This window comes from Thunnus albacares, chromosome 5 (assembly GCF_914725855.1).
Source record: "Thunnus albacares chromosome 5, fThuAlb1.1, whole genome shotgun sequence".
In the NCBI taxonomy this organism is placed as follows: domain Eukaryota; kingdom Metazoa; phylum Chordata; class Actinopteri; order Scombriformes; family Scombridae; genus Thunnus; species Thunnus albacares.
The window spans coordinates 3,694,763-3,713,843 of record NC_058110.1 but is presented as its reverse complement, the minus strand read 5'-3'; the positions used below and the strand labels follow the sequence as shown (position 1 = coordinate 3,713,843).

General features: G+C 40.0%; 1 protein-coding gene and 3 non-coding genes across 4 annotated transcripts; all 4 read right to left on the bottom strand.

The window, feature by feature from the left end:
• Positions 1-2,481: 2,481 nt before the first annotated feature.
• On the bottom strand, positions 2,482-6,495 carry rpl10 (ribosomal protein L10). The gene is made up of 7 exons (XM_044352526.1): positions 6,477-6,495; positions 6,323-6,354; positions 5,160-5,218; positions 4,487-4,594; positions 3,366-3,504; positions 3,042-3,204; positions 2,482-2,700 (listed from the first exon to the last, which is right to left on the bottom strand). The coding sequence occupies exons 2-7, from the start codon at positions 6,343-6,345 to the stop codon at positions 2,545-2,547; spliced, it is 648 nt and encodes a 215-aa protein (XP_044208461.1). The 5' UTR covers positions 6,346-6,354; positions 6,477-6,495; the 3' UTR covers positions 2,482-2,544.
• Positions 2,830-2,962, bottom strand: LOC122983246. Its single transcript, XR_006403637.1, has one exon. It is a non-coding gene; the product is annotated as a small nucleolar RNA SNORA70 (small nucleolar RNA).
• Positions 3,624-3,756, bottom strand: LOC122983245. Its single transcript, XR_006403636.1, has one exon. It is a non-coding gene; the product is annotated as a small nucleolar RNA SNORA70 (small nucleolar RNA).
• Positions 4,840-4,961, bottom strand: LOC122983247. Its single transcript, XR_006403638.1, has one exon. It is a non-coding gene; the product is annotated as a small nucleolar RNA SNORA70 (small nucleolar RNA).
• Positions 6,496-19,081: the final 12,586 nt, after the last annotated feature.

Sequence of the window (19,081 nt, the reverse complement as noted above, 5' to 3'; positions counted from 1 at the left end):
TGTTTGAATATGATTACCTCACATATTTTTTTGTTGTTGTAATCTTTAGTGATTGTAAGATTGCTCCTGCTGACTTAAGACAACCTTTTTTTTTCCCCAGTGGGGAAACCGTACATTTGTATTCCTTTCTCCAAGCAATTGGAGCACAGCAAACCATGGTGGAGATTATATGTAAGGACAACACAGAGGAAAGGGCACAAACTCTGCACATACAAGCCAGAAAGAAACATGCAAAAAGTGTATAAAGTTGTTTTGAATTTGAATATATTATGTATAAATGTATGTATTAATAAGTGCAGGGGCAGATAGGAATTGTATACAGAAAGATTAATTTAATTCCACCTATTTGCCGTGGATTTCCTAAGACAGCACACCTAACATCATTGTGCCGCTGCTGTTAGTCCGTTGACCCATTGTGCTGTCAGTTGACAATCATTAACAGTCACCTGTTGGTCTTCTCTCCTATCTGAGAGCTAAAGATTACATAAATCATTAAGATTACATAGGCCCTCAATTACCATGGGATTACTGAAACCACCATGAATTAAAGAGATGGTAGAAATACATTTTGAAACATCCCTTCCCCTCCCTTTAAATATATCAATAACCAGGATGTGATTGCTCTTGACTGCCATACAAGTTTAAGAACATAATTAAAAACAATTCAAAGCCATAAACAAGAACAACATGCTCTTAACCAAGGTAAGGTTAGCCTAAAATATGTCAACAAGGCAGGTCACACAGGTTCACACTAATCCTCAAATCTTAAACCATTTTTAAACAAACATATTGATGTAACTACATACACATGTTGGTGTGTCTCTCTGTCTGTATGCTTTCAAATTGCCCACCAAGAACCTCCGGAAACTATCTGAGGTCTACGTGAAACACATGACGATCAAGCGTTTTGAACTTCCGGTGACGTACGGCTCTGGGTCTGGCTACTCACATCAATCAGCGACGGGTTGGACTGAACCAACTCAAAGGGTGGTCCAAAAATGTGAGATTTTTTATTGCTTGTTTTTGTCAGTTGCTGAAAATAGTAAAATGATTATTGATACTTAAATATAATCACCTGATTGCAGGGACTGTGTGATGATACGTTTATTTTTAAAAAAGACAAAAAGTGGGGTAGCAAAACCATAACTCTACTCCCCCTAATTGAATAATGGGGATGCATTTGCTCCATTGCTCAGGCGCTAACGGCTCTGTGGACTTTCCCACTCTTCAGATCATTGGATGCGCTGTTGCTTGTTGTTCCAAGGTCCAGGTTGATACATAAAGATAAAGCTTTAGCTTTGCTTTGAAATGACCTGTCCAAAGACATCGGGCCACCAACTCTGTCTCATTTTTTTAAATCAGTTAAAAATCCACTTGTTTAAAATTGCTTTTCCGTTGTCTTTTTACATTTTATGGCATTTTAGTTCATTTTCTTTTTTGTTTTATAATGTGCTGTTTTGAAAAGTGCTATATGAATAAAGTTATTATTACAATATAAAGCCTAGTGAAATAGCAAAGTGTAAGAAATTCAAATGCAGCTTTTTTAACTACTGACAATCTCTTTTTCACAGAAGACATTTTGACATGTTACACTATGATGATCTGTTGCATTAAGCAGGTCAGATGGTAACTTCATACACCTGGTGTAGCTGCAGGTCAGCTGAACCTGTGCTTGGTTTAACAGCACAATCAGGTCCAGTTTAACACACAGCTGAGGTTTAAGTACCTTTAAGAATGAGATGTTTAATTGAAAATCACCTGTTATACCCTGATTCCACACAGGCCATCATCTCTATTCAACATGTGAAGACTTCTGGACTGGCTGCACCAGTGTTTCTATTTGCATTCACTTTAAGTGCGTTGTAAGCACTTGTTTTGTGTTTATTTTTAAAAATCTTAACCCATTGTAAATGAATGTGGAGTTAACTATATCCACTAACTAGCCACTAACTACGTCTATTTCTGTATCCATTACATGCAAATACAGAAGTATTAATTGCGTTTGACTTCTATGATTTGACCTGATTTAAGGTTGTGTTTTATTATTTTAATGTCATACGGTTTAAGTAAATTAGACTAATCTCATCTGTGGTTTGTTGCTCAAACACATTTGATTACAGACTTTCCATCATTTAATCCAATTCAAAGCTATTTTCTTTCCCTTTTCAGAGAATAAACTTCACACTTGACAAATATTGAGGTAATTATACACGTCTAGTCATTTAAGGTTTAAAATTTTCCATCTGTGTTTGATTAACATGTTACACAATCAGGTTTAATGTGTACTTTTATGTAATGATTTGGGATGAAACCCAAATGTGAACTAGAACAATGAAAAAAAAAGACAAACTGTTCAGCTCCAAGACTTCTGTTAACAGAAATTCCTACTACTTTAAATCTGAACATCAGCTGTATTACTAAGTTTAGATGCAGTTGCCTAGCATAGGGAAAGAATCAAATAAATAGCCATCACCACATGCATTTTTGTAATCAAACCCAATTTTATTGGTTGTCCATTTTGATGACTGAAAGCCTGCAGCTGCTCTAGACAGCGTGAAGGGCCTTCCAGCGGGCCAGAGGGCCTCTGCTGGGGATGTACTTCACTCCACAGCCGTCTGGAATCAAACGTTTCTCAGCCATCATGTCATCGAAGTCGCAGGCGTTGAACTTGGTGAAGCCGTACTTCTTGGAGATGTGGATCTGAAGGTGATGGAACAATGACAAGACAATTTAAGCTTCCAACAAGCATGATTATAGCCCAGATATGACACATCTGTAAACGGCTGAATGAACTTAAAATAAAAGCCTGTAAGGAGCCCCTGATAAGCACTTTGTCTCAGTGGTCCCTTAAAGCACTCAGCACCTCCCAGCTGAGAACATACACAACCAAAGAGTCACTGTCTGCAGCCCTTGCACACCAGAACCGCACCACAGCGAGACCAGTCGGCTTAATAAGCTGCAGATTCTAATTGTACAAAAACTACTAATATAAAAACATAACTTGAGCTTTGTGTGTGGAGACAGGTGAAATGCTCCTTTACCTTCTGGCGACCAGGGAACTTGAACTTGGCTCTGCGCAGAGCCTCCACCACATGCTCCTTGTTCTGGGCCTTGGTACGCACAGACATGATCACCTGACCGATGTGCACACGGGCCACGGTGCCTTGGGGTTTACCAAAAGCACCACGCATTCCAGTCTGGAGCCTAAGAACCAGAAGACCAGAGCCAAAGGTTACTATATGATTAATGCAGAAGATGGTCTTAACTATCTCTACTATCTATAATAATCGCTCAGTACAATCACTTTGACAATTTAATTTAGTTTGTTAAAGTGTCAAAAGAGTAAACAGACAACAGGTACTGACCTATCAGCTCCAGCACAGGATAACATTTTGTTGATACGGATGACGTGGAAGGGATGCAGACGCATGCGGATGTGGAAACCATCTTTACCGCAGGTCTTCACCATGTACTTGTTAGCACAGATACGGGCAGCCTCCAGAGCTATAACGAAAGGGGTGGAGGGGAAGGGATGAATCAGAATTTCAGACAGTGCAGAGAGATATATATACAGCTGAATGAACTTAACAGAATAAAAGCCTGTGAAGAGCCCATGATAAGCACTTTGTCTCAGTGGTCCCTTAAAGCACTCAGCACCTCCCAGCTGAGGACATACACAACCAAAGAGTTGCTGTCTGCAGCCCTTGCACACCAGAACCGCACTGCAGCGAGACCAGTCGGCTTAATAGGCTGCAGAGTTGAGTCTTATTGTGTGTATATATTTTTGTGTGTGTTGTGAGCAATTTCAGACAGTGCAGAAAAAAAAAATTCTATCGCAGGTGTCAGGTCACATATAATGAATGACAGCACCAACTGTGGCGCTAAATATTTATTCATAAAACTGACTCATTCAAGAAAAACACAGCCTCAGTCCTGAAGCCTACAGCCATAGTGTCAGTGTTACTGTGGAGCCTTTTCATGGCAGACATTTTTATATGTGAAAGCAGGTGAAACACAGGTTGTAAGTAGTAACACTAAAGATGACTCCATTCCATTAATTGTCCCAGTAAGCCATGTCTGAGTGTGAGCATGCACAATACTAAAAAATATAAAATATCTGCTATGAGAAGAGTCTATTCCAGTCTGAGTGTGAGAACAGACTTACTATATCTGTGATCTTTCACAAACTAGTTGGGCTGTAGATTTTATTTGCTGCATTTATTGCTCTCTTGCAACTATATTTGTGTTGTTCAGTCACATGCTGTGATGCTGCAATAGATCCATCATCAGTTATCAGATGTCAAGCGTTATCATTTTAAACTGTTTATTATTATTTCTACATGATGCGTGTCATGAGTAACTGCCGTCTCCTCAAAATGACGTTGGGTGATCGATTTAGTGAATTTCATTCCTCTATCCTCGTATCATTTCCTTGCATCCCCCACTGTGTGTGTGTGTGTGTTCAGTCACAGTCCCTTTAACTCACCTTCTGAGGACAGCTGCTCGTACTCATCAGACACCATGTGGCCACACAGGGGGAACTCATCTACCTTGGCCTTCTTCCTGCCCAAGTCGAAGATCCTGATCTTGGGATCTATATACAACGTAAACGGGAGCAGAGAACAGGAAGTCTTATGTTAACCGCTGATGGATTTTACTTCAACTAAATGCAATCTCATCACACAACCACGAAATATTAGTTCTGACATTATGCAATGACAGACTGATTAATGCTTTTAAATGTCCACCAAAACATCTACTTGAGTCAGAGACAATCACACTAGCATGACTAACACCAAGGGCAGTCATTTCAATTTTCAAATCAGTGAATAGACACCAATTTGTCTCAATGGTCCATTAAAGCACTCAGCACCTCCCATCTGAGGACATACACAACCAATCCTCACTGTCTGCAGCCTCTGCACACCAGGAGGAGAACTGGTGGGTTTAATAAACTGCAGGATTATCACTTTCAGACAACGTGACATAAGAGTCTATCGAGGACAAAACAGCACTATATCAATCTCTCATTTCAAACACAAGACAATTAGGTATTCACTTATTTTTGAAATTTCAAAGTGACACGATGTTGCACTGATCACTACATAAGTGTATTTCAGAACAACACCAATGTTGAATAAAGAGTGGAATCAGCTTACCAGGCACACCCCTACAGAAGCGGGACTTGGGGTACGGCTTGTTCTTGCAGTACCGGTAGCTGTGGGAGACAAAATTATTAAATATAACCATCTCCTCACACAAGTCATTCAGACACTTCTACTGTTGCTGTAATACTGACATATACATTTCTTATTGTCAACAAACCCTATTGAAACACCAGAACCAACAATATGTTAGTCTGACTCTACACCTGTTTGTAGCTTTCAGTCCCATTTGTTTCTACTACACATGTGGTGCTCTAATGAGTATGATCTAATGATTCTGGCAGCAGGGCAGTGTGTGTGTGTGTGTGTGTGTGTGTGATTGAGACTAAATAAAATAGTGTATTCATGGTAATGAAGCAATATGTCACCCAATACAACTTTTTGGCCCCCTGATGTGTTTTTAATAGTTTTTGGATGACAATGCAGCTCTATGTCACAGTCTAAGACATCAGGGTTCGTATATCCAATAGTGGGATGAACTCCTTTTTAATTATGGTTTTTAAATGGGATTTGTTGCCAATGTGTGAATATGTATGTATAGAATATTGCCGGTCTATCCCTTTATCAACAATGTGTGCAGACAGCTTAGTCTGATAATCCCATAGCAGTTGTATTTCTTATTTAAAAGACAACATGAATGGAGTAAAAGATGTTTAGGTTTGAGGGACAGGCAGCGATGTGAACGGGATTTCAGAGATACACAGAATATAAGAGTCGCCACTGTTTGATGTTAATGAAGATAACTACTAGCCGGCTTTATAGCAGTCAACCACATTTGCAGGCTGCAGTAGAAAATCTTACTGAAAACCACATCCAGCGGGCAGAGTATATATGTATAAAGTCTCGCAGATGTTAAAAGTTGGGTGGTGTGCTAGCGCTAGCTTTGTGTTAGCTTTCGTTAGCTCAAGTCCCTTCCATCAAACTAGCGCTTCGTATTGGTAAAATTATCTAGTGACACTCGATAAACACACTGCAGTTAACACCACAAGTTAACACAAACCAGGGTGTATTTAAGTACTATTATGATACAGCAGTCTGTCAAACGGCCTGCGTGCTAGCACGGACAGCCCACATGGTGAGAGATCGAAGCCGCTGCCATTTTCCTCCGACTAGGACTCACTCGGTCCTGATCTGAAATCATGTAACACACAACTTACCAGCGGGCTGGTCGGCGGCCCATGGTTGCAATCTGCAAATTAACAAATAAAAAGGCGTTATTTAGTAAACCGTGGCTCCGTTTTTTGAAAAATAACTTTAAATCTGCCTGCTTAATGAAGAGCCGGGGAAAACGCGCTCCCACCACGTACTCACCTAATGGTGGAAAGGAAGATGAAGCGACTTCCGTTTCGTCATATGCACACGGCTTGTCTAGGGGGCGGGAATTATTTTATGTTCATTAACGCATTATTATTATTATTATTATTATTTTACTTAAAATTCATTGGGTGTGATATAAATTGATAATATAGAAAATGCATCTGAAGACAATGTTATAAAAATTAATTCAATGGCAGTTGACAGTTTCAACTGAATGATGGGAAGTGTAGTTTTACACGACGACACTGTGGGTTAGGGCGACATCTACCGTACGCGATATATTTTTTTCCCAGGATGGCGATGTCATAACCCGCCCTACTCTGCCTCTGATTGGCTTACCCTGATATTCTTACCCTAATCCTAACCAATGTCACTCCTCATGCCTAAACCTAGCCAACCCAACCAATGAAGGCACCGAGCACTAGCCAATCAGAGGCAGGGTCATGACTTCGCCATCCTGGGGCTGCGGTCGAAAAGTCTCCCTTATCGTGTTTTCCTCACCACTTTCCCTGGAACTTGATGGAAAACCGTCACAAGGTTAAGGAAAGTTATGAAGGAGAAGTCATGCGGACTTAGAAAAAGACAACCGTTGTGCTAAAAGAATCCGACTGCACTTACACTGGGCTACGTAATTATGCGACGGCGGATGTTATTGACGTCGGTCTGCCGTGGTGAAACTACATGTTCTGAAGGTGGACTACAAAAGTACATCTGACATACTTCGCCCCGGTCGTTCTGTTTCATGCAGGCTATATAAACGTGCACAACATGGTGAAAAATATCACTTCATTACCAAGGTCAGAATTGAATTGGAAAAAAAAGGAATACGCTATAGGCTACCAGTCACAAAGCTGAAACGAAATTATCACATTGAGAATTATTGCTCAGGCTCACCCTCATGAATCCCAATTATTGTATGAAAATAAATGTTAAATGTGTGCAAGATAGTCAGAACATGTTACTGCTGTACATATCATCATTCTTAAGTTTCAAACATGATGAATTAAAAACATCATCTGACTAAAAACGTTTCATATCTCTTTCCCTTGATAAACAGACTTCTGTGTTATGGCGCCAATATATGCCAATAATATAGCCTATATGCCAATTATAATCTGTTATGAGCCTGTTCAAAAAATTGTTTAAGAACCACCACATACAAACCCAAACACATTGAAATGTTGACTTGTTTGCGCTTTAAAGTTGTTATGCTTGATACAGTCTGTGGGTCCGTTTCTCCTCCGTCCAAAGCTGTGTTCAACTCGTTTGACAACAAGATAAACAAATATACTACGCATTGTTTTGTGCCGTTTTTCGTGTGAAGAAACGGCTTGTCTGGAGAGTTAAATAATAAAGTTATGCTGCTGTGCCTCGTGCGTAAATGCGCACAGAGTCTCTCTTAATGAGAGTGACCCCTGCAAGTATTTAATAAACTCAAGTACAAATCTTTCAACGTTACAGTCGTTTTAGTGATAAATTCCCTCTTTTTGTTATGATCCTTCTACTGCAGCTCAGCAGGGAAATACTGTACAGGGAAAGAAAAAAAAGACAGACACGCCGGCAGGACCGGTTAGGATCTAATATGAATTACTGTTCATTGACAGTGTTTCCCGGTTGAGCTACAGTGGAAGGATTACTAAAATTATTAATGCAGAATGCAGGTTTTTATTTAGGTGTTTGTTAAACAGGTAACAGGCTGCAGAAAGGAAAGAGCTGCTCAAGCGGTGATAACTGTGCACCTTTATTAGTGTCAGCACAGTGCACACATGTGCAGACACAAACTCCATCAGAAGTTTCTACAGCTGTTAAAGCCGACTGACAGCTGATCCAGCTGTGATCGGCTGTCGCTGTCATCAGAAACGGACGTCGCTTCACATGACGCTTCAGAGGAGAGGACGTCTCATGCCTCTAAAATGTTCTCGTTTCCTCTCTCCTCGCTTGGTTTCAGGGACTAAGACGCAAGGAAAAGATGCACGTGAGGATAACGTGGATGCAATTTAAAAAACTTGAGATGCACCAAGAGAATTCGACCAGCCCTTATCATGGCTGCTACATACTTCCGGGTCGTTTCACTCAGTTAGGAACCTTCCTAAGCAAAAAACCGCAGCCTGGGAATAAAAATTTGGCCTACCATACATCCACGCCATTTCCACTTTTACTGTGACCTTTTCACGAGAAAATGTGCAGTTTCATTCCTTTTTTAGACAAGTTATAAAAAGATTTGTATTACTAACATAAGCCTCATTTACCAGTTTAGCCCCAACATTTCATATAAGCATCAAGAAGTCCATTATCTTTGTTTTGCTAAAGATTTAGAGCAGTGCAAAAAATGAGTTACTTTACTAAAAAAAAGAAGGTTCAAATGTGTTCATTTTATAGTTTGCCTTAGTTTAATTTACATAGGCCTACATTGTTCTCACAATATGGACAGATAATGCAGAATTAACCCAATTAGGCCTTAAAACAATCGGCAGAGTTGGAAGAGGCCATTTCACTGCCTTTTGATGTTACACTGCAGGAAAATCACAGATGTAATTATTAACAGTACATTTACTCTCACTCTCAATAGCCTACTGTAATGAAGTACAATACTGATGTACTTGTATTTTAGTATTTTATGGTACATAATATTTGTACCCCACTACATTTCAGAGAAAAATATTGTACTGTGTCTTCACCTACATTTACTTAACAACTAGTTAATAGTTGTTTTTCAGATTAATATTCTACATATAAAACACAGTAAACCAACAGAATATAAAGCAGTTAAAATTAGCCACAACCAGCTACAACATGGAAATGCTGCTTAAATTTTAATACACTGATCAAATAATATAATAATGTATCACTTATAGCAACCATTCTGCATGATGACTACTTTGCTATTGTTGAACCTAATACTTATTTTATTTGAGTAAAGTTGGGATGCAGGTCTTTTACTTTCACCGCAGGCATTTTGATTTGACATAGCAGGAAAAGCACATGTGTTACTAATAACATTAACAATGGCTCTGTTCTATTCAAGTGTCACAGACAACCATTCACAATAGCAGGACCCTGAAACTAGGGCAGATCAATGGAATTCAGCCATTATTAATTGTATTATTTAAACATGTGCTTTACCTATACTGTGAATTTCAAAAGGTCTATAAGCAAAGGTAGAATTGACTTTTTCCATCCTTTTCATGGCAAACAAGAAAACCACAGGTGTAATCAATTACATTATTGATGATACCATTCAATTCCAATTGGTGGAAAGAAAATAAGTATATTTACTCAGTTGCTGAAAAGTTTAATTTTGAGGTACTTGATACATTTAATGCTACTTTATACTTCTATAATTTTGTTCTTTTTTCCACTACATTTATACAATGCATCAATAGTATTGGTCCAACAATATAATAATATATCAGTCATTCTGCATAAGGAGTACTTTTACTTTTGATACTTTAAGTATATTTTGCTGACAGTATTTCTGTACTTTTGAATGCAGAACTGGTACTTGTAATGGATTTTTATAGTGTGGTATTGCTAGTCTTACTAAATAAATAATCATCCAAGGCTGCAAGTTTCTCAGTAAACCAACATGCAAAACACCAGAGCCCTGCACTTGGCAGACCGAAATTTCACTGCTGTTAATGTGATTTATTGCACCTCTGATATTTTCCGGCTAAGATATGTGGAAACATCTGCAGTGAACAAGGCCTACTGGGTAGGTCCTCATCCACATCCTCTTTATAGACATCCTTTGGGTTCAGTTCAGATTCCCAATGCAATTTACAAAATAGCAGTTAGAGGGCACTATTGCACCACATAAGGTACCTCTCTGCTTCTCTGCACCCTACTTTGCTAATTCTTATCTGTCATGTCTACACTCTTGTTAATACAGAACAAATGTTGCTCTATGTCTCGGGAATGTTAGGAATCCTAACCTCATTCTGACTCAAGCTGAGAGCCTCTCTGACATCACTCAACAAAACCAGAATTGTTAGACATCCTTCAGGGTGAAAGATGTGTTGATGTCCACACATCATGTTGGGTCTCCTCACACCTCCTTAGTATTCAGTTTGTATATGCTGCTGCTTAGGCTTTCACACTTTGATTTGTACATTGTGAATTCACAGTTAACATCAGGTATAGACTGCTTGATGGACCTGAATGAATAAAATAATGTAAACTGCAAATTAAGAAATGACATCCTTCTCAAACATAAAGTCAATTCATCTCAGCCCTGATTAGGAAGTGGCGATACATTGCCACTCCTTGGTGAGTTACTCAAACACAAAGCAGATATCTCAGTCAGGGAAGACACTGAACTCTGGCATGGATCCCTGTGCAGCCTCATGTGAAGGTCAGCTATCAGCTCTGGGACGCCCTATCTTTTCTAGTCCTTCGTGTTTTGTTTAAATCTCCAACAGACTTCCCTCTGTCTGAGCTAAACCTCACTGAAGGGCAAGGATGACGATGGAAAGGGAGCAAGGGACCACCAAAAATGGTCCTCCAGTATGTGCATGTTTCTAGTGACCAATGACAGAACACACACAGTTGCAGACACTAACACACACACATTTCGACAGAAATAGCTTTCTAGTTTGTCAGACAAGGCTTAAAAGCAGGACTAATTTTCCCACTTAGATCTAAAAATAAGTCACATCTACCGTAAATAGGTTTGTCTGTTTTACTAACATACATGGACTGGTTAGGTGAGAGATTTTAAAAGTTCTCGACATTTTGGGGAATACGCTTATTCGCTTTCTTGCAAAGGGTTTTATGAGAGGATTGATACCACTCTCTTGTCTATCATTATACTAAATACAAAGTTAGAACCAAGAGGCGTGCCTATTTTAGCTTAGACTGGACCAAAGACTGGAGAACAGGTGAAAACAGCTAGCCTTGCTCTGTACAAAGGTAAAGATCACTAATTAACATGTTATATCTCATTTGTTTAATCCATGTGAAAAACAAAGTGTAGAAACAAGTTGTAGCTTTATAGAGGGATTGTGTGCTGGTCTGTTTCTTAGCTGGGTACAGTGGTATCAGTTACAGTTACAGATTTAATACCTTTGGACAGAGCCAGGCTGGCTGTTTTTCCCTGCTTCCAGTCTTTATGCTAAGCTAAGCTAACTATCTACTGGCTTTAGCTTCATATTCAATGTACAGACATGTGAGTGGAATTGACCTTCTCATCTAACTCTCAAGAAAAAAAGAGGATAAGTGTATTCCCAGAAGAAGGTCACAGGATTAACAGTCACAACAGCCCATGAGAGACCTGTCAAAATGACATAACAAAGACACTAAACTTGTATCCTGCTTTTATCCAGGGAGACTACAATTATTCACTGTAGTCCCCCTGGGCCAGAGTCCACTGAATGCCTGATGAGTATGTAGATTAACGTATTAATGACAATAGATTTGCAGGGTAGATATGAAGGATTCAGCAGAACAAATGAATTTGATCATTTAAATAACTGTCATTTGCTGCTCTGTTGTCAGTCTAAATTAAGTCTAAATGAATCAGCTCTGAATTGGTCATACTGTGAACCACACCCTCACACATACACACACCCTCTCTCTCTCTCTCTCTCTCTCTCACACACACACACACTCACACACACACACACACACACACACACACACACACACACACACATACACACACACACACACACACACACACACACACACTCACACACACACACACACACACACACATACACACACACACACACACACACACACACACACACTCACACACACACATACATACACATACACACATACACACACACACATACACACACACACACAAAGAAATTTCCCACTGACCAGTGTGACTGATGTATGAGGGTGTGGTTGGTTGCGAATATACTATGTGTTACTCAGAAAACGGAAGTGTGTCTAGGAGGTGCATTTTATCTATCTGTATGTGGGTGTGGGTGTGTGTGTTTAGTGCGTCCTGTCAGGAGTGAAAGTGCACTTAATTTCACATGTGAGGGTAAATGTTAATTCAAACCTGTAGCAAGGTGTTAGTGTGTGTGTTTGTGCGAGGGAGAAGGCCAACATAAGGGATATGTCTGAACAAGGATCCCAAAGGGGTCAGCAGCACCACTTTGTCCACTTCCTCATTCTGAAGAATGGATAGCAAGAGACAGAGAATAAAATGAGAGCAAGATGACTTTAGGCCTGCATGAAATAGAGCTCAGAGAGAAAGAGAGCGCATACAGAGATGGATGAGGTTATAAAGTACAATAGTCACATATTTCAGATGTTTCAGTGTCAAGTACGCCGTCAGTCATTGAGCTTTCTAATAAATCAATTTATGTCTAGACATTGTGGCATTCATAATGTACTGCATGGTAGACTCTTTCATCATCTACTGCTCTGTGGTTAAAAGCTGGTTAAAACAAACACCAGAAAGCTTTTTAGTGGTTAAATGTTACTTTGTAAATCCAAAAGGAAAGAAGAAAAGACTGAAAAAAACCGCCTCATGTCATCACCTACAGCAAAGTATTCTCTGTAGGGAGTTGTGCAACTGGCACTGACCAGTAGGAGCCAATGGGCTCCTACTTTGAAATTAGCATTAAGAGACAGACCGACACATTATTTATTGTCATTAAGAAATATATAGAATAAAACCACACATCAGGTGTGTCTGAACTCTCAATAGTGCAGCTCTATATTACAGAGTCATAAGGAGACAGCATGTGTGTACATGTGTGAGTGTGTCTGTCTGCCACTGATTGGATGATCAAATTGTATACATATTTTGTGTGCATTTTATTGAAATTTGAAGGTGACTTGTTCTTAACAGGAGAAGCTCAGGCTTAAATAATGAACAAGTCATGAGGCAATGTCTGAATGGTACACAGCAAACTGTGCAATACCAGATTTTTTGCTGAGTGGGCATTTGGTACCCGTATTGTTGATCAGGAAGTGAAAATGAATCATCGCCATGGAGACCAAGGCCCAAGAACACATAAACAACTGAGTGTGATTCAGTCCTCCATCTTCCTTATCGTTCGATCTCAGATTTTTTTCCTGTCCATTGAGATTCCTGCACATCATTTCACTATAATTGTCCCTTCAGATATCACTCATCATCATGGAGGTCCACCAAGTTGAGTGCAACTACAGTAAACATGAAATAACCAGAAAGGCAGGAAAAATGGACTTGATGCACTTTCTCATAAATTTACTAATATTCTATGTAAAATGTTGACAGAAAGCTTGTCTTTGTCAGTTCTCAGTACTCAACCATGTCTCCTGAATTCTGTCAAGACATGTCTATTCCCCACTCTCACTCCCAATTTCATTTTGTTTTATTGGCATGACATGTACATTCATGTGCTGCTAAAGCACATGTAGGAATTGGATGAATAATAAAAGACGATAAAAAGAGTCCAGGGAAAACAAAAATGAAACAAGCTCCAACAAAACATTAAAGACAGACACTAAATCACAATACAGTAATACTACAATGAACAGAAAACATTATATAATATTATATATTGTATATTAAATCATGTAATACTGCTGCACATTCTCTCACTATCTCTCTGCCTTACTGTCTGTCTGTCTCTCTTGCTCTGCAGGTCATGTCTCTGCAGGTCTGTGTGTCAGGCTCAACTGCTTCAGTAATGAGATCATATGATGTCATCCCTGTTCACTCGGGAGCAGCTATCCAATCAGTCTGCCTGAACCCTGATATGTGTGTGTGTGTGTGTGTGTGTGTGTGTGTGTGTGTGTGTGTGTGTGTGTGTGTGTGTGTGTGTGTGTGTGTGTATGAGAGAGAGAGAGAGAGAGAGTGAGAAAGAGACCAAATGTATATGAGCCTGGGTTAGAGGTCCTCACAGGAAACACGCAGACTACGAAAGGTGCTATACAAACAAAGCTTCATAAATTGATTTGTCTTATTGTGAAACACTTTGTAACATTTTTTCTTATAAATAAAGTTCATTATTATATTATTATGAACATGTTCAATCAATGGCATAATGTTGGTGTACCGTGTTTCACTTTGGAAGACTGGTGGAGGATGAAGGAAATGAAGGGGAAAATGAAGTCAGACAGATCACCAGGGTCAACCAGAGAAGGGGCAAAATACATTTTTTTGGACTTCCTCCCCTTCTCGCTCAGCCTTCTTTTATCTTCTCTAAATGGAAGTGGTTTTGTATTTCAAGCTACCCGCCCCCCCACCTCCTCCCCCCCATCTTGCAACAACACGCACACACAGTCACACACTCATGCACAGAAGGAATGCATCATTTCGAATGCATGCTTTTGGTTGCAGTTCATCTGGCATGACATCATTATTTGTTTCCCTTCACATCTGTTTTCGGTGAATCCAGTCCAGACGCAGGTGAGGAGGACGGCTGTCACCTTATATTTCATCATGCGCTCATGCAGCAAGGCTTAACAAATGACTGATACCAATACACACTCAGAAACAGTCACACGTACAGCAAATGAGCCATACAGGTGTGATGTGTTCAGGTTTGTGTGCCGTACCTGTGTTGTTGTGCAGTGGTGATGCAATGCATACACACTGTCACCTGGTTGAGCAAGAGGAGCCTCTCTCTGTCTGACACACACACAGTCATGCACACGTAACTAGCGAGGCTGTTGGCCAGCAGGGTCATGATGATGTCAGTGAGAACACACAGCCTCTGAAACACTACTCTGTCTGATCCAGAGGTGTATGTGTGTGCGTGAAATATGTGTGTCCAACATTAGGATTATGTATGTTTTTTGCGCGCACATGAAAGCAGCAAAAGAAATCTGGAGTCCAAGAGAAATATTCAGAGCAAGAAAACTTGAGGAGGAAAGAGGGGGTAGATGGAGCGAGGGATAGTGAGGGGGAGATCAGTCATTCATAGCTGCTCTCTCTCTCTCTCTCTTTCTCTCTCTCTCTCTCTCTCTCTCTCTCTCTCTCTCTCCACATTCCTCCCCCCTTATATGGACAAAACTACTGGAGCCCATCTCTCCATCTCTTATACCACACACACAAATGCAGAAGTCACCAAAACTAAATACAGTTTGAGGTTCTTCGTCTTCATTTGCGGCCCCTGACCCAAATTTAGGACATCTCACCCTAGAATCCAGTCTAATGAAAATATATCGCTGCCACCCTGCAGAAACCAGGCTAAACACACTGATATCCAGAGTTCATCTCTCTGTGTCTCTGCAAGCCTCTTATTTGTTTGCTTTGCTTTTTTTTTCCTCGCTTGGTCTGTCTGTCCTGTTCTTCACCGTTCTCAAGCCTCCTCTCTGTTTAGTTCAAGAGAGTAGAAGACCCGAGGGAGGAACGCTGGTCATGAGGGAATCAAGCAGTGCTTTCTTAGGGAAAGAGCCAGAAAATAAGAAAAACTAAAAACACAATGGGGGGTGGTGGCGGAGGAGTGGAGGGGGGTGGGGGGTGGTTGGAGGGGGGTAGGCTGAAACTGACAAACAGTTAGCAAGAGGAGGCAAAGACAAAGTGAGACATAGACAGAAGGGCAGAGAGAGAGAGAGGGGAAGGGAGAGCTTACCTTAAAAGGCTGTGTTTGTAGATAAAGAAGGGCGTCAGAGTGTTTAAATGTACTTGTCGATGTGCGTTCCCCGGTTGTTAAATGTCCCAAACCTATATTAACAGGTGGGCGGAGGGGATTAAGAGGCTTTATAGAGCAGAGTATAGACAAGACTTGAGACAGGATTCAGTTGGACAAAGACCACCCTCCTCAAAGCTGCACTTACATCGCTTTCCAGTCAGTCTGTATCATAGCGATGATGGACAGCTGTACGTGTGATTGTTGGGTGTGTGTATCCTACATGTGTGTATTTGTGAGCGTCTTGCCAAAATTGCCAGCAGCTACTAGCAATAGATTCCTGTAGTCTGATTCATTCAGTTCAGTCAAGTCTCCTTTTAAAGACTGTGAATGTGTTGTCTTGATGCTGAGCACCCCTGTCTAATTTCAATATCCACTTGGAATGCACACACGCACTCACTCACACACACACACACACACACACACACACACACACACACACACACACACATACACACATGCACTACAGTTATTGATAGGCTGCCTACTCACAAACATCCACTACACTTAAACTGCAACTCAAAAGTGTGCATGTGCAGATTACACATACACACACACACACTCACACTCTTCCTGCCCCAGCCCCATGCGCTCATTATCCAACAGGAATTAAATATCTGGGAATAAGTCCAGATTTCTCTCAGCCCTGCTCTCCTCCAATCTGTGTGATTTTCTTAATATGGCCAGAGAGGGAGTGAAAACATAAAGAGAGAGCTGTATGTCAGAGCAGAGTTACTAAAGTAGCTCAAATGTCCTTCTGTCCATCTCTCCTCCTCACCTTCCTGTCCAAATGAGGCTTAAGTGTTTATTTAATCTTCACAGGGTCATCAAAAGGTAGTACATGAAAGATTTATTTATTGATGACATTTTCATTATTGTGTAGGCTAATTCATACCACTTCGCCCAGCCCCTGTAGGCTAACAATGCACTATAAATAAAAGGTATCCTCTGGAGTTTTCTTGTAATCAACCAATGTTATGGTTATATCCAGCATTTCCTAAAGTACCTGTTGAATACATTTCCTTCCTCTTTGCAAAGCTGTTTTGTTGATTGTTGATTTGTTTCTTGGCAACATGGTGAGCCGCTTTTAAAAGAGTCCTTCCATTGCACTACTAGAAGTTAAAAACTCCACAGGTTACCTGTACGTATGAACCAGATTCACAATGCTGTACACACTTTTTTCAATTAGTGGTTTCCAACCTTTTTTTGCTTGTTACTGCTTAAAATTAAACGTCTACTTATGACCCCTGACCACAAGTTTTGGCCTTATTATGGAGTTGTGAGCAGATCATCCAACTTCTTTGGCTGTTTTTAAAATTTTAGATACCCAAGGATGTGAAAATATCCACTGTTTCACATTATCTGTCTTGGGATGCCTTGTGGTGTATAAAACATTAATAAATGATTATTATTATTAATTATTATTATAATTAATATTAACCATAATGAAAGCCATTAGTTACAAGATAAACTCTTTATTAAAAAACCCTTTTCAATAAGCACTTGTCTCTTTGCATCTATATGTTCTTCAAATACATGTTAGAATTTGAAGTATTGAAGTCTGTTATTGAAGTTTACCATGCGAGGTCCCAACCTGCCCATCAGAGGGAATCTACACATTCATGCACTGATGGAACAGCCACCAGGAGCTATTTGGGGTTCAGAATCTTGCCCAAGGACACTTTGACATGTGGACTGGAGTAAAGTAACAGACTACCACACAACATTTAGCCTGATTACCTCTCAATCTGCATGGTGTGGGAATACTCAGAAAAGAAACAGACACACACTTTCCACCAGGGCACACACTCACACATACACACACACACACACCCTAACATATGGACAGAAGGGTTTCCAAGAAGGAAGCCCCTGCAAGAGATATTACACATTTTCCATGACATACAGCACACACATATGCAGTAAACTGAATCACACATATTGTACTCATATGCAAACCGACCATACACATAAAGTACACTTGAAAACATCTAATTATTCCTGAACTTCTGACGTCCTGAGTGTGTGTGACTCAGCCTGTGGCAGACATCAGAGTCTGTTGCTTGGTGAGTCAGTGTGTTTACTCTGCTCGGTCCTGACTGTGTTTTAGAACTTCAAATCCTTACAGTACAGTTGACTGTGCTTGTGGTAAGAGATGATACCACATATTAAGTGTGTTGTATGAGTATATGTGCAGGTGCAGGAGGTTTTAAATGGTGCTTTGGGCTGTAATGACAATGAGCATTTGTTCTTTAGCAGTCTGGTTGTGTTAGCTGTCTTGGTGCTTGTGCAGAAGAGTGCACAGAGGTTTTGCTGTTCAGGAACTCTAGTTGAAGTAACAATAGAATGCGTTTGATGGCTTATCAGACACCAAAACACTGCACAACTGTTTGTAACATTCACAGACAGGATTTTACAACTCTGAAAAGTTATCATAGCAGCAACTATTTTATCTTTCATCACAATGATCACGAGGTAAACAGCAGAAATACAACATTCACAGTACTAAGTAATCCACCAGGAGTGTACACTGGGATGTACAGACATGGATGTACAGTGTTGAAATTAAAAGATATTTTATTATCAATGCATGTCTATGTTTGGTTTGCAGTGGAACAAAACAAAAAAGTTGTGTAACTGAATTCATGTTTATTCTACAAAGACATTCTAAGCCTAGACAAAATTATTGGTACCCTTTAGAAGTTGTAAGAAATAATTGATTAGTAGTGATACTTTGAGCAGACTACCATGTTTTAATTAGTATCACAGGTGTTTTCAATCTTATAATCAATCATGCAGCCAGTTTAAAAGGAGAAAACTACTCACTCTGCTGTTTTGTGCCACTGTGTGTATCACACTGAACATGGAAAAAACATTAGAAAAGACATTAGAAAAAAGGTAATAGCTAAGCATGGTCAATGCAAATGTTACAAGACCATCTCCAAAGAGCTTGATGTTCCTGTGACCACTGTTGCCAATATTATTAAGAGGTTTAAGGCCCATGGAACTGTAGCC

Excerpts from the sequence above, each read along its gene's own strand:
- rpl10 (XM_044352526.1), bottom strand. The coding sequence starts at position 6,345 with ATGGGCCGCCGACCAGCCCGCTG. Across the intron at positions 4,595-5,159 it reads CTTCTGTAGGGGTGTGCCTG|ATCCCAAGATCAGGATCTTC; the intron begins GTAAGCTGATTC and ends CGTTGTATATAG. Across the intron at positions 3,505-4,486 it reads CGAGCAGCTGTCCTCAGAAG|CTCTGGAGGCTGCCCGTATC; the intron begins GTGAGTTAAAGG and ends CTTTCGTTATAG.